Raw genomic sequence first — 15480 nt, forward strand, 5'->3', positions numbered from 1 at the left:
TGTGTGTGTGTGTGTGTATATATATATATGTGCCTGTGAAAATTCTCCTCCTCTTCAGCTGTAGATATAGGCACTTATGGACACCTAGTTATAGTTCATCATATTAAAAAAAATGGAAAAAAAGCAGTGCCATAATAAAGATCATAGAAAAGCCAGTCCAACAAAGTTTGGTGTGCTTGTCTGTTGTTTATTTCTTGGAAGAAAATGCACTGATTCATGCCTTGAAAGTGGTGGTGGTGGGGAAATCTGTTACTGCTTCTTTCCCTTCTTCCCTAAGATGAGCTCCAAGGCGAGTGCCCCTTCATTTCTGTTGCTGTAGTTTGCAGCCAGAGCTTCAGTCTGCATTATCAGCCTTTCTGGCAATGCGAGGTGGCAATCAGTCATTCCAATGTGATGTGGGCAGATAACTGAGACATAAGTGGAAACTGCTGATGGAGCTGACTAATGCTTCAGAGGCAGGAGTAAATTGTTAGCAGAACGGAGTTGGGAGCATGGATCTCTCACAGGGATAGCATGGAGTGTCAGAGCTAGCGTACACACTCTGTGTTGGGGGGTGTCAGGCAAGCTGCAGATAAATAACACACTGTAAAACTTCAGTGTGTCTGAGTGAAGTCTCCTACTTTTAAGAGGGCACTACCCTGTGATCACTGGGCTTTGTTGCCATGCAACATGTGAAGAGAGGCTGAAACTTTGTGTGCCTGGCACAGATTAGTTTAACAGTGAATTAAATGCTTGTCTGAGGCTCTATATAAGAGGTTTAGAGATTCCTGCCATGAGGAAAGAAACAAATGCAAGACAGCTTGCTCAGATTATTTTTATAATTAGCTTTGTTATGCAGTTATGACAGAATCTAGGAGTTGTATGAATCAACAGTAGAAAAGGCAAGGAGTCAGGAGGTCTGTTAATCTTCTATCATCTGCCAGCTGTCCAGTGAAAACACTCTTTTGTGTGGTGTTAGGAGGTCTGGATTAGTCATTTAACACCTGCAGGCAAAAATGTTGTACAAGAACATGTGAAAATCATTAGAGCAAAACTGTCCTGACGTCTGTGATTGGAAAATGCAGACAGCATAAGAATGGAATTAGATGGATTCAGCTGTAGCTTGCACATCTTTTTAAGAATGTAGCTGACACAACTCAGACCAGCAATTAAGCTAGTAGCAGATACTTAAGGGGCATATGCATGCTCTGAGTTTGGATCCAAATTACATGGGAAGACCACGTTTGAGAGGATTAAGCATTCATGGTACTGACCAAATTAGACTAGAATAGAATAATAGCTCAGTCATTAATAGATTTATATACTAAGTAGGCATGCTTGTGATTAAGAAATATTGTCTCAAGTTCTTTGGCAATTTAAAAGTGGATTTTGATGGTACACTGCCAGTCTAGAAGATGAAATAAATCATAAATCAATGAAGTAAAAAAAAAAAAAAAAAAAAAAAAGGTATATGTAGTTTTTAGCATATACAGTTATCTGCTTAATACTTAAATAAGGGAAGTGTTCGGTCACCTTCGGCAAACAGATATGACAAAGGTATTCTAGCAGGGGTGAACTTCTAGCAAAAGCCTTCAATTTATTGCTTAAAATTTAATTTTTTAAAGGTGTTAACTCTGGTGTTTTAAACAGAAACAAACTTTGTTATAATTCAAAGCATAAAAACTAGAGGTTAAAATCAAAGTTTCATCTTGTGACTTGCTTTTGTTTTATTTCGTTTTATTTTAAAACTCTTAATTGATAATAGAAATGTACATCTTGTCTTTTTAGTTAGAGCAATTGCTTATGGATACTAATAAAGATGAAGATTAAGTTAGACTAGCAGATGCTTATTGAATTATGTGTAAAAAGTAACATCATCAAAAGCTCTTTCACTAGTATTTCTTTTAATGTAAAATGCTCAAGATAAGTTAATTGGATAAGACTAGCCATAACCAACTTACAAAACACACTGTCAATAATTAGAACAGATAATCGTCAGTGGTCTTAACACAGATGTGCTGGATGGTGTAATTAAACACTTGGCATTCCTTTTTATGTCTTAAAAAAAGAAAATCTGACTTCCATTTTAGGGTCAAATTATCTCTTTCTGATAACTGGTCTCTTGCAGAAAAATAAACATGTCTGAGCTCAATTGATCCTTTAACCTTAGGATTTCTGGAGATATAATCCTTGCTGTCTGAATTCACAAACAAGCTGTAGATTTCCTTTTTGGCTTTTTTTGAAAAACTCAGAAGTTCAAAACCTGTACAGTGATTGTACTTCTAAATTCTTGACAATAAACTGAGATGGAGGTTTTGAAGGTTTATCACTAATATAGTATGTTTGTGGTGTGGGGGTTTTCATTTTGTTTTCTTTTTTACTTTGTAGACTACTAAAGCATTCCTTCCCAAGATGCTGGAAATGAACCACGGACACATTGTGACAGTTGCAAGTTCTTTGGGATTGTTCAGCACTGCTGGAGTGGAGGTTTGTTAGACTATAATTAATGTTAAATTTGTCATTTCTTGCTTAGGATAAGCTTTTTTGTATTATTAGCTAGGGAAAATAAAGTCAAATCTTCAAAGATACTTGGAAACCATGGTGTGAGTTCCCATATCAGCACATGGCTCTGTGTGTGTGGGATCGACAGGGCTGGGGCAGCCACTGTGTTCAACTACTTTGCAGGTGGGCTTGCTACTTAAAATTGAAAGCCTAGGAGGGCAAAGGATTTCAGAATGCTAAATGGTCTTTGAATTATCTGATAAAATTAAGAAACTGACAGGTGCCCACTTATCTAGTCCTGTCAAGATCTTCAGTGCTAAGCTGGAAGCCTAAGGCAAGGTATTTCAAAAGTAATGTTTTTTGTTTCCTGGCTCTGCGAGGACATGGCCACCAGCCTTCCTTCCAGAATACATAGCTCACCTGCTTTACCAGGCTCCCGGTTATACGCATGAGGTTGTCTAGTTGCTAGCAGCTGTTTGAGAACACCAGTTTGTGAGACTTGTTTGATGCATAAAGTTAGGTTAGGGTTAGAGTCTGTTATTTTGCTTTTGGGGTCATTAGCACAAATGCAAGTGTGAACAGAAAGCATTCAGTTAATGAAAATTAATGTGCCTAGTGGAATAATGGTCATATTATCCCATAGACAAAGGCTAATTTACATACAGGTAAGTTTTAATCCAGGATCTTAGACTGCAGTGTCTTGTAACAGAAATGAACAAAGCTGGTATAACTTTGGGCTTCTTAGAGTATTTACTGTCTTGAGAAAACTAAAAAGAATTTCCTAGACTTGTGGGTGTGATCAGCAGAGGTGGATACATCCAACAGAAAACTCGAATGCTACTGCTGTCTATGTAATTATTTTTTGATGTTGCTGACCTTAGTATTTTTGAGATACACAAGCTATGTCCTTTTCTGAAAATTAAATACACTCAGATCTCCATTGTATCTTCTGTTGAAACTAAGCTTAGAAGTGTTTAAGATTTTTTTTTACATCTATGCCCTGCCAATTCTCCAATCTTTTTTAAATCTCACCCAAGATAGTATTAGGTATCTCAGTCCTTTGCTTAATATTAAATGTTACAACAAATTGGTAATTGGAGTAACTTGCCATGGGGGCCTGCCCGGTCAGACCTGAATCCAAGGTAATACCCTCCTACATTCAGGTTTCCTGCTTTCATGATTCTGTGCTAATTGCCTCAAAAGTGAAGTGATAATGAGTTAATGTGGTGCTCTATTCAGTGGGTGTCTTTTGTTGTTGCTTTGAAAATCTGTGCAGATTTGCTTTGGCTTTGAACATGATTCATATCTGTCCTTTTTAAGTTGCCTTTTTTTCCTTCATTCATTGGCAACACAGGATTATTGCGCCAGCAAATTTGGAGCTGTAGGTTTCCATGAATCTTTGAGCCATGAATTGAAGGCTGCTGAAAAAGATGGAATCAAAACAACTTTAGTCTGCCCTTATCTTGTAGATACAGGAATGTTTAGAGGGTGCAGGATCAGGTGAGTAAAATTTTCCTCCTGTTTGTAGTATAAAAGTACTTGAAGGTAACTAACCTGTTACCATAAAATACTTTTAAGTATTATATCTGCTTTAATATACATTAGTATTAGACTTAAAAAGTAGACTTTCTGAATTGAGTGAGTGTTTTTGGTCCTTTTGTAGTTAAGCTACGCAAGTTATGAGCTATAGTCTGTGTATCCTAACAGTTAATATTAGAAAATGAAAGTCTTTGTCTCTGCTGAGATGTTCCAGAGAAAGTGAGTTAATGAGTGAGGTCTGTGGTCCTTTATCTTATTTATCTGTCTTAAATATTTTAGAAAAGAAATTGAGCCTTTCCTTCCACCCTTGAAACCAGAATACTGTGTGAAGCAGGCTATGAGAGCTATCCTTACAGACCAGCCAATGATTTGCACACCTCGTCTCATGTATATGGTCACCTTCATGAAAAGGTAAGAGCTGAACTGCTCATTAGTTGGCAATACTCTTTGCAGAATGCTGGTAAAATCCATGAGCATGTCTGCTTTCTGGATATAAACACCCTCCCACTCACACAGGCTGTTGGTGCTGTTTTGTTAGAATTCATAAATATTTCTTGGCTTGCACGAGTGTAGGTTGCTTGCTTGGGAAGCTCCGTAAAACAGATCCCATGTATTATGCATCCTTGCTTTACCTTTCTTGTATCTTTTTCCTTAGATTCCTACTTTCTTTTCAGCAGACTTATTTCTATTGTTTGGGTTTCCCCTTAGGAATGGGGCGTGAGGCAGCTTCCAGCAAAGGAACCTCTAGCTATTTGTCTCTAGAACAAGTGTGTAGGAGGCCCTGCCTACAGATTCTCTAGGACTTGTACAGATACGGTAGATAAACTGCAAATCTGCACATTCAGAACCATTTTTCAGAGTCTAAGTTTGGAAAAAGGGTTATTTAAAGGAATATTACCTCCTTTGTTCTGACACGCCACAGTTTTTGGATGGGAACACTGTTTAAGCTGTAACTAGGCTGACATTTCAATGATGCAGAGTAATACAGGAGTTGGCTCAGTTCCACTGATGCAACATCGTTTGCATTCTATTATAGAGGACATCCTCACAGCTGTCTGTGGTTTTGTTTTAAATGTGCAGTGTGTAGGAAGAACCTTTAAAATACAGGATTGTCATATTTTCCTTCTGTGAGGGATGGCTGAAACAGAGAACCTTGGTGATTTCTCTTCCATTTGCACTTTTATTCTTTGCCTCAAGTCTCTTATGGTGGACAGGCTCACCAAAGACTAGAGGAGCTGTCATCACTCACCTCTTTCCTGGAAGAGTACGTGTATGTGTCTTCTGCCAAAAAATCAAGGCCACTCTCAGCATCTTTAAGAACCAGCTTCTTCAACCAGAAGCTCAGAGGGTCCTTCAGTGCACTCTGCACAAACAGTGCCTTATGCAGCAACAGTCACATCAAAGGCCCTTCATGTTGTCTTGGTTCAACACTTTAGCTTCCAACAGGGAGATCAAAGCTTCTACATAATCCATGCCTCAGGGAGCAGCACTTAGATCAAAGGCCCTCCAGTCACTAGTGCACAAGCAGTACTACTAGCAGTGAGGACACCTGTACTGTGACATACTCCTCAGTGGGCTTTCACAGTGCTTCAGTGGGCATTACTCCTAATGGCTAGATTCTGTGCACTTGCTTTCCACTGAGTGGATGTTTGCGACTCTGTCCTGGGGCTGAGGAAATCCCATTCTAGTTCTGCACTAGAGCTCCTGAGTACTACGCTTGAAGTAGAAGTATTTTGTGGATGTGGGAAGGAGGGGAGGGTCTGTAGTCAGGTACCCATCACAAAGACAGTTCCCTGGAATTTTATCTGGAGGGGGAGAAAGGAAATTGCTCTCTTTACTTTGGACCTCTCTTTCTGAGGATGGATGATTAAGTTTAGAATGTAAGTCAAGGCAGTTAGACATTTGGTGATCAAAGTATGGCATTAACTCTAATCCCACATTAAAGAACATCTTCAATATCTGATGACCTCTGCTGATGTGGCTTATAGCAGATGCTTTGCTTTCAGTAGGCCTTCTGTAATGCCCTTGTCCCCCCACCTCTTTAAAGCAAGCTATCATACTGCTTGCGAAGCAGCAGAAAATCTGTCCTAAGCTGGAGGCATGTGACTAAGCAGCTTCCTCCTTCCTGCTTGCCTGCATGCTTAGCACTCTAGAATTTAAACTCTCTCTGTAAGTATCCTTGTGAAATAGAAATCCTTTAAGTCTTTTAAAAAGCCTCTCAAATAGCTGCTATATTGCTTCTAAGGAGACCAAGTACATAGTGTAAGCAGAGGTTTTGTTTTACTGTCTCCTAACAATTTTATAACCTGTTTTTCACAGTATCCTGCCCTTTGAAGCAGTGGTATGCATGTACCGGTTTTTGGGAGCAGACAAGTGTATGTACCCTTTCATTGCTCAAAGGAAACAGGCTACAAACAACAATGAAGCAAAAAATGGAATGTAACACTATTTTGGATGGACTAACATTTATAGGTGAATACAATAATGTTACATGACTGAATTGCAAAGTGCACTTGCATCTAACAGATGCAAATGTCAACATCTTGCTGTGGCATTCTCTTGGGTCCTAAACCTGTGTATTGAACTCTAAAAATCAATGGGTTTTTTTATATACTGTAAATAAAACTGACTAGAGTACTTGATAGGTAAACAAAATGATTTTACAATGTAGCTGCCACCACTGTCCTTTAGAATATCACTGTATGTACAGTAAACTAGTCATAATACCTGTTGTAGGGATGCACTGTGTGATATCTCTTCCTCAGCCTGCCAAGGCTTATAAGAACTGTCTCCAACTAAAAGATGCAATGTTTCAGAAATAGTTTGTCTTTCCCAGAGGGAAATCTTGCCATTTAAGCTATTGCTTATGACCTTTTAGTAAATTCAAGGGCAGTTTCTGAATGCATCTCTTCACTTGTTCACCCAGGCTCTGAAGGACACATGGCCCAATTGTGGTGTAATTCTCTTTTGTATTAACTGTGTCTTCTATTTAAAGATAAAAAGAAATTTGTAAATCTCTGCTGATTCAAAGGCAAGTGAATGTCTTAAATACTCTCAGAGCAAACTTGTACTGGGCATCTGGTTTTCTAGGAATGCAGTCAATGATTTAAACTGACTTTTTTCAAGTCACTTGATTTGAAATATGCTCTGTTCTGTTTCCCTTTACATGTCAGAGTCCAATCTACTGTTATGGGTTATATGTTTCTCTTCTTCCTCCTCATTCTTTCTTTTGGCAGAGTTCTCTCACCCCCCTGAGGAAGCTGTTCTATTCAATTTCTGTAACTGGACTTGTGCCTAAAAGACAAAGCAACTCAGCCGAGATACAAACTGTTTATGTAAGTGCTGGTCATATGCCAATTATTAGCAAAGGAAAAATAGAATAACGCCTGATGCAACTCTACATGCAGAATATGGAAAGGTGTAAAGATTTTTTTTGAGTTGTACTCACATTGTAGAACAGCAAATGACATTTTTACAGTATTTTTTGTAAAGCAAACAATTTTGTGCCTTGAATTTGGTAATCTGTATTAGTGAAGCATTGTAAAAGTGAACTTCTACCTCTGTATCTTAATGTATACCATCCACTTGTAAACTACTATTGGAGAAATTGTGATTACTTTTTTAGAATGTCTTGTTAAATAGTGACCAATGCCTGTGGTTATTAAAGTGAGCCACCTTTTCCTTAAAACAGTGACTGGAATGCTTCCTTTAAAGACTAAACTAGTGCAAACTACTTGTGCCTGTTCCATAGCTCTTGAGTATCAACACAGTTCAGAAATATATTGCTCTACCTATATCCATCTTTGTCAGCTACATGGTTTTACGGTGTAATCTCTTAGGTTTATCAGTAGGTACTGTGAAATTGGGCTTTATGAGGTGGCCGCTTTCTCTAGTTTCTAAACTCATCAATGAAGTAACTCGTCAAAGAAAATGAATATCTTGAAGAATATTCATTTTGATTTTCTATGGAGCTTTATATCTACATAAAAATGACCTCATGTGGATGCAGTTTTAGTAAATTAAAAAATGTAGTTTCAGTACAATTGTAGTTATTACTGCACATATATACAGCATACATATAAAATAAACCAATATCTGTGTGGAGAATAGTGTTGTTAACTAAGCCTGTTTAGAAATTAATCTAAAGTATAAAAAACTGTTTGCTTTCACGCTTACTCCAAATTCCTTGCTCTTTTGAAAAAGCTTTTTAATGACTTCCCCAGGGCCAAATCAACTCCCAGGTTCTTAAAGCAAAGTCACTAAGAGCAAGTACAGTGACTTTCATTCTATTACCCAGCATCATTTTAATGCACATTTGTTTTTCTAAGATGTCTCAATCTGTATTGCTGTGTTGAATTAAGAAGCAACTTTTGAACTTTGATATATTGATACTCAAGACACTTACTAGCCTCACAAAAAGGAAAAATAAGCAACCGACCAGTAATACCAAGCTTCTGTAAAGCATCATGCGAATTACAATGGTTACAGACTTAAAGCAAGTTTTGGGGCCTGTGGAGTTCTACTTTAATTACCAAGTACATTATCATCCTTGTTTCTCTGAATTGACTACTATTCTAGAAATACAATAGTTCATCTCAGTTCTTGAACTGTGTGGCTGAGGGGTGGCTCATGACTGGTGCACTCTGTGAGCGTATTTCTAACTCTTGTTCAGACCATTAACTTTATCTCCTATTCAGAAGTCAATTAGATACAGATAGAGAAAAGGGATACTGGATATCTTGTAGATCTGGTGAGAATTGCAGAAGTGCTTGTGGGGAGGATCTTTGAGGCTAATCTTATATTTTAGTTTGTGAAGTAATATCAAAGTTACTGCACACAACATCCCTGGAGACAGCCATGGCTCCAAACTTAACAAAATGAACAATGCTTGTCTTGCAGAATGGGAAATTGAGCTTAAATTCAGTTCAAGCCTCCAGAGAAACAAATTCAAAGTGTTAGTTTTTCCTGATACAGATGAGGTGTTTTAGAAACAATCCTGAAACTTCTGCCACCTCTAGTCACACCTTAAAAAAAAAAAAAAAAAAAAAACAGCACATAAAGAAGCTGGTCACCTGCACGAGAGGATTTTCTGTAGACTTGATGGCTTCCCAGTTGCATGGGTGACTCCTACAAAGCAGTAAGAGAAGACTTGTGGCTGAGAATGGAGTGGGAAGTGGGGTTTCCCCTGTTTAGATTACCCTAAACTGCTGCAAATACTGTGTGATGCTGAGAGTTTCTTTTAACACTGACTAGAAACTATGAGAATTACTGTGTCTCTTCAGGGTTATGGCTAACTGATAGACTGCATTATTTTAGCACAAAATCAGTATAGTTTAAGTAGCTCAGGTAAAAGTTTAAAATTAATACTTCGAGTAACTTGGTGTAGGAATGTTTTAATTCATTCTGTAGTTTACTGTTAAAGCTGATGAGCCAATATGGTCGCACCTCTTGGTGTCTTCCCGTCTTTGTCTTGCTGTAACAACCAGGTGTGATAGGCATCTGATGAAAGCTTCCTCAGAAAGCTCCTGGCTTAATGGTACTAAGTTTACAGTCATGTAAGCAAGGTGCTTGAAAGTCATTCTGTAGTGCTGTACTTCCCAATAAGCAGGACAAATTGCACCCTTGATGCATCTACAGTGGTGCTCTAGGGTTAGCAGTCAGTGGAGAGAAATAGGCACTGATATATGGACTTGGATGTTTTTTGGTAAGTTTAGTTGTGTTCCTATCTGATGGTTAGATACTTTCACAACACAGGAGCTGGCTGCTTTCTTGCTACAGGAGAGCAATTCAGGAGTATCTTTGCTTCAGGTATCTCTGATTTTGGTGTTGGTAGTTTCCTGCACCTTATACTTGTTTATTTTATGTATTAATGTAGTTGCAGCTTGGAGCACCTAAGCCAGATGCCCAATATAGTATAAATTGTTCTTTCCCACACACCCCTTTAGGTGTGTTTGGGTGGTGTATGCGGAGATGTTAATGCACAATAAGCGTGTGCTTCAGCTTACATCATAGTGACGTGCAGAAGACTTCTGAGGTAAGCTAATCAGGAACAATACCCTTTTGCCTCATAATAAATAAATAATTTAGGAGCAAGCATTATTCTTTACGTTCAAACACCATCATAGTCTGTTGTAACTTTGGTACATAGACAAACTCTGCTGAGCCTTATCTTCACGAGCAACTTCGGAAAATTTAGAGGAATCAAAGCTGTGTAGTGAATGCAGATAAATTAAAGGATTAAGTTACAGACCACTATGGCTCTAAAAGTGGGCATCTGCTTAAGAGTTTAATGCATATAAAAGCATTAATTTAACCTCTGAATGTGATACCTAATTTTTCTCTGTGTCTCTGAGAACAGAGACACACAGATACCAGTAAGTATTTAGCCTCAGGGTCTGTTTTTGTCCATTAATGCTTTAAACCCAAGTTTTCCAAGTGCAGAAGCTTTGGGGCTCTGCTCGAGTTTCCACTGCTGCCAAGTTCATACCCCACAAACAGGAAATAAAACTGTCTATCACAGAGATGAGGTCTTCTAACAGCTCAACTCCCAAAACTGCAGGTTGGGCAGAACTGGTCCGTGAGGGACCTGATTTAAGGTGTACTTTGTCATGAAGCTCCTAGCCCTAAATTCCAGGTGGTTAGTCATATAGGTGCTCTACTCCTCTGCAAAAAAAGCTGGGAAGTCCAGGGGCAGTCCCCAGCAAAGTTTGAAGTGTAGTTACACAAAACCCCAAAACCTGGTATTCTTACTTGCCTGTCATGTTTCAGCCTGGCCATTAAATGCTGTTGTATGTAATGACAGAAAGTATGGCTCTATCATGCCAGCAAAGAAATGAAGAAATTCATGCTAGCTTTATTTAAACATAGTTTAAGTGGACATCCCAAATATTTAAAATAACTTTAGAAATAACATTCCAGCTTACATACTTCTCTATCTGCTTAATGCTGACAATACACAAACAATTCATCCACAAAAAAAGCACTTTTGAGCTAAATGATGAATGTGCAGAAGTCAGGATTGAGTTGTTTGTGTGCATCTGTGCAGAAGTTAAAATTCGCAGGGTTGGCTTCCCTCTTCCTAAGCAGTGCAATGGTAGCTCTTAGCTGAGAACTGCAGTGTATTATGGAAAAATGAAACCTTTGAGCACATCCCTGTCAATACAGTCTTGACCAAACTGCCTTCAAATGTTATCCTGTTCTGACTAAAAGCATTTTGGCAAACAGTGTGCCTGGGCTTATGACCATGGATAACTGCAGCCTTTCTTTCCTAATCAAATTATTAATAGAAGCTGTTGTGGCAGCAAGATGTAGGGAATAGGTAGAGCTGAACCATTAGGAAAGCTGTATCTGGGAAGGGGTTTTTAGCAGGAGAGGAAGAATGGGGTGCTATGATGGTTCTAGGGATCTTCTGTCCATACCCCACGCTAGCAGCTTCTGTGCAGCACAGCTGGATGTCATGTGCTGACATCCAGCCCTCCCTTCTCATCACAGCTGCAGGCAGCCATAGTCCTGAGCTCATCTATGAGTGCTCATCTACACACGTCTGCTCAGAAATTGTTCTGGAATAACCATGCCTAAGTATGTGCCTATATAACTTAAACAAAAGCAGTGCTCTGGAGTAAGAAGTTCTGTGCTCTGAGGCTTACTGGGGACTAACCAGTGTGTTCTGAATGCTTGTTGTACTCTCATCTGCATCAGCTGTCACATCTAAATGAGCCCTTAGAAGATAATTACAAACTTTCACTGGGACATATCTGCTTAAGCTATAAATAAGCAAAGTTAGCTTAAACTTGTCTTCTCAACAGGTAAGAACAGTTTGATCCACTGTTCAGAACAAACCTTACTTGATACAAGTTAAGTCTTTGCATACATCAGTAATGAATGGGCAGGAGGAAGCGTGCCAGGGTGATTAGGATGTTACGTTTTCCTGCCACACTCAGAGCCAGGCATATTGACCTTTCCAGCTGTTTTCAAAAGGAGTTCCTGGCTAGTTAGATCTCTGGCATGTAAGTTAAGGAGTTCCATGTCAACAGGAGGATTGGAGGAGAGGTTGGAATTAAGGTCTCCTAAATATCCCCAAATCAAGCTAGTGTCAGTGCTCTTTGTTTTATGGGTGTTTTATGGGAGGCTTCATCACCAGTTCTTGTCTTGATACTCCTACTAGTTCAACCTCACTTCTGATAGCAACAGTGGGAGCCCTAATGCAGAGATGGCTTCGAGGGACCAGTGTTTCCTCAGGGCCTCTGCTTTCCCAGGACTTGCTTGTGAACTGAAATGCTTGAAATGCTGAGGACTGCCAGCTTCTTGGCCAGCAAGTGCTCACAGTGGTGGGAAATAAGCATGAGGCAGATGAGACCAAGGCTTCCAGCAGAGGGATCACAAACTGGAACAGTCCAGCAAAAACACTGATACATGGATTTTCTCATCTCTCACTCATATCCACAATCCAAACAACCTGATAAGAAATGCCAGCTTTTCTCTGCTTGCAGTGACTCAGAATAAAAATAATTTAAACAAGAGCTCTCTGTATTTTATTTCTGAACTTACAGAAGTGACCACTTCTCTAGTTAGTTAACTAAGAATTTCTACATTTAAAAATCACATGTGACTCCTACAGTACATCCTCTGTTGCCATGTGCAAAATAAGGCACTTTGTTAGTCTCAAAGCTAAACTGTAATGAACTACCACTTGAACAACCTGCATTTTCAGAACTACACTAATATTCCTTGGAAATTCCCAGTTTACCATCTTGGGACATCTTTATTTTGTGTAGCAAACTAGAATAAATGAAGCAATTAGAGGATGTGTGGTTTGCCTTACTAGATGGGGAAACAAACTAAGCTCTCTGCAGTAATGCCAGGTCTGTGAAGAGGTTATAAGCTTTGGGAATATGTTTTTAAAAATAATTTGAACTATATTTTAATATGGAAACCTTATTTATAGGCAAGGCAATTCTGAGCCACAGCTGCCAGTGAGAGGGTGTTTTCTTAAGGAAATAATTAATTTCTCTTTTACTGAAAGAGATCAGTAGTAACTTTCACCAAGCTACTGTCCCACTCAAGTTACAACTGGGACTGGGACAGGGACTTGAAGAAAGTTGTGCCCAAGTTCTCCATTCCTGGAAAAGATGCAAGATTTTAGTTGAAATTAGCAAGTATGATAGACTTGGAGGTGAGTGTTCCCAGAGTCTGCAACAAGCAGTTTTGAACTTTCTCTAGTTTTTTTGGTATGATAAATACTTGCAGTCCCCTGTGAAGGTTCTTCTCTGAAGATGCAGAACATCTAATAAGAGCGTTTAGGTCAGCCAAGGTAGCCCTTTTTTACTGAAGGGGCAAAACTGCACATGAAATTCCACAACCCTTGAGCTTGTGGGACCCAAGTTTCTTATTTTCTCAAAAAAAGTGCCTATTTTCATTTTTGCCTTCCTCCTGATGCTTGAAAGATCAGATGTGGAGATGCTGTCAGTGTTCCTGGGATTCACCTTGGGAAGCCAAGCCTTTGTTACTAAATATTTGGAATCAAACCTTAAATTATTCTCTCACTGGGGACTCATAACACAATCTGCTGCCTTGAAAATTCTTACACGAAACAGCCTATGGGACCAGGATGGCTGGGAAGCAGAGAAACTAATACGGCACTCTGGGCCAGAGGGAGCAAGGCAGAGCAAAAGCTAAAGCCCCACTGGGAAATTCATTAACCACAGCTCCTACAGCTGCTGTAACTTCCTGTTCTGTCACTGTCTGGAGTTTTTCCTCAAGTCCCACTCCCTGAAGACAATTCCAGTGTCATGGTCAGGACTCTGAGGTTTCTCACCTGCCGAGGTGCTGCTTCCTCCCCTCTCCTCCCTGCTGGGGGTGACGGGCTGGACCCCAGGGGGTGCAGGAACTGAACCGTATGGGCAATGCAAGAGCTCCCCATCTGTCGAGTCACTCTCATAAGGGGAAAAGGGAAGTTATTTACCATCTTCTTCTTGCTTTTGCTTCTCTCCCAGACTACACCAGGAAGTCTCGAGTGCCCACAACAAAACAGGGGAGAGACTTACCACTCGCAGGCTGGCCAATGCATGGGGGTGATTTATCTAGCCCAACCTTCTGGGTTGGAGAAGTTGCCCCTTGAACTGTTGTGCTGCACTGTCTACCTACAGCCCTATGAAAGAATTTCTAGCCCTGGAAAAATGAAACAAAAGGCCATAGGTAGAGAATACATATCCTGACACCCATTTCATCTGGCAGACAAAGAAAGTGGGACAGTACAGTGCATGAAACAGGAGTTTACATAGATGGTTAGGAATCTCTGCCCCCTCGGGCACAGCAGTGTCTGCAGCTAGCGACAGTGCCCCCATGGGCAGTCATTTCTGTCAAGCACCTTTGACTTCTCCCCTGGTAGGAGTCAGTTTCACATGCAGCTTTTTCAGACAGAAAAGTCCACAGATGGAAGAACCTTACCCCTTATAAAGGACAAAGTAATACATCATTGGCTGAAACATGGACACAAGCCCTTCCCTGCCTCACCAGTACCCTGGTCTCTGAACAGCATGTTGTTCACACCGGTGCTATTAGACATGTGCAGTGCAAGCCTCCAGGAATGGCTCCAGATCAACTTAAGCCATTCTACATGGCAACCGTGGTTGAACTGCTTACTTTTCAAGAACCATAATGGTTAGGCCAGATTTGTCACCTGAAGCTATGCAGGAAGGCTCCCGTTCAAATTAGTGGGTCTCACTGGGAGGTGGAGGCTTTCTCTGTTGAAATTGCCACTGCCCGTGTGCCAGCAGCAGCAGAACAAACTCATAGGATTTCTCTTCATAAATAGCTGCCTTCTCATTAGATGGCCTGGCAGCAGTCTGGACTAGACAAATTGTTGACTTTCAACCCAGTGTCCCATGAAAGGGTCCTACTGCCGTTCTGTCATATGGCTTTGCCAGTCCTGTGCCAGTGCTGAGGTCCCTGTCTCTCAGTAACCCAGCTATGAGCTCAGGCTGAAGCTCCCCAGCTGAGCAGAAGAGCTAGAGGACAACTGAGATGCAAAGGGGAGGAGACATAAAGCTTGCAGGACACCCTTCTCGAACAGTGCTGTGTAGTAGTACTGTGTTTCCAGTCATTAAATCGCTGCCCACTGTACCTCTGAGCGTTCCACTGGATTGTTCAGGCTACAAATTGCTGGTAAAAATCATTATTTGAATCTCACACACCACTGGAAGAAATGGTTTTCACATCAAACCACTGGATCTTCTCGTTTCTTTGCAAATCCGTGCTGTATGAGTACCTCCGTCTTCTTCCCCGGATAGTTATGCTGTTTTAGATCAAACCATGGATTTTAATCCTGGTCTAAGTCTTTCAGGTTACAGTTTACTTCACTTGAACACTTCATTTAACTACTAAATGTGCTTCACATGTCAGATCTGTAGCTGCCTTAAGCAGCGTGTGCCCTCGCAAAGAGCAGTGGTTGTTAGCAAGCAC

The 15480-nt window shown here is 40.1% G+C and overlaps 1 protein-coding gene across 1 annotated transcript in view; it reads left to right on the forward strand.

Annotated features, from left to right (window-relative positions):
- The window catches only part of RDH10 (retinol dehydrogenase 10 (all-trans)), a gene marked incomplete at its 5' end in the record, with an annotated part of 24565 nt that extends 16857 nt beyond the window's left edge, over positions 1-7708 (forward strand). The window contains 4 exons of the mRNA XM_010012892.1: positions 2368-2466; positions 3836-3981; positions 4300-4431; positions 6340-7708. Of these exons, the coding sequence (XP_010011194.1) occupies positions 2368-2466; positions 3836-3981; positions 4300-4431; positions 6340-6463 (501 nt within the window). The remainder of the gene's footprint in view (positions 1-2367; positions 2467-3835; positions 3982-4299; positions 4432-6339) is intronic.
- Positions 7709-15480: the final 7772 nt, after the last annotated feature.

Source organism: Nestor notabilis, unplaced genomic scaffold (genome assembly GCF_000696875.1).
Source record: "Nestor notabilis isolate BGI_N333 unplaced genomic scaffold, ASM69687v1 scaffold26580, whole genome shotgun sequence".
In the NCBI taxonomy this organism is placed as follows: Eukaryota; Metazoa; Chordata; class Aves; order Psittaciformes; family Psittacidae; genus Nestor; species Nestor notabilis.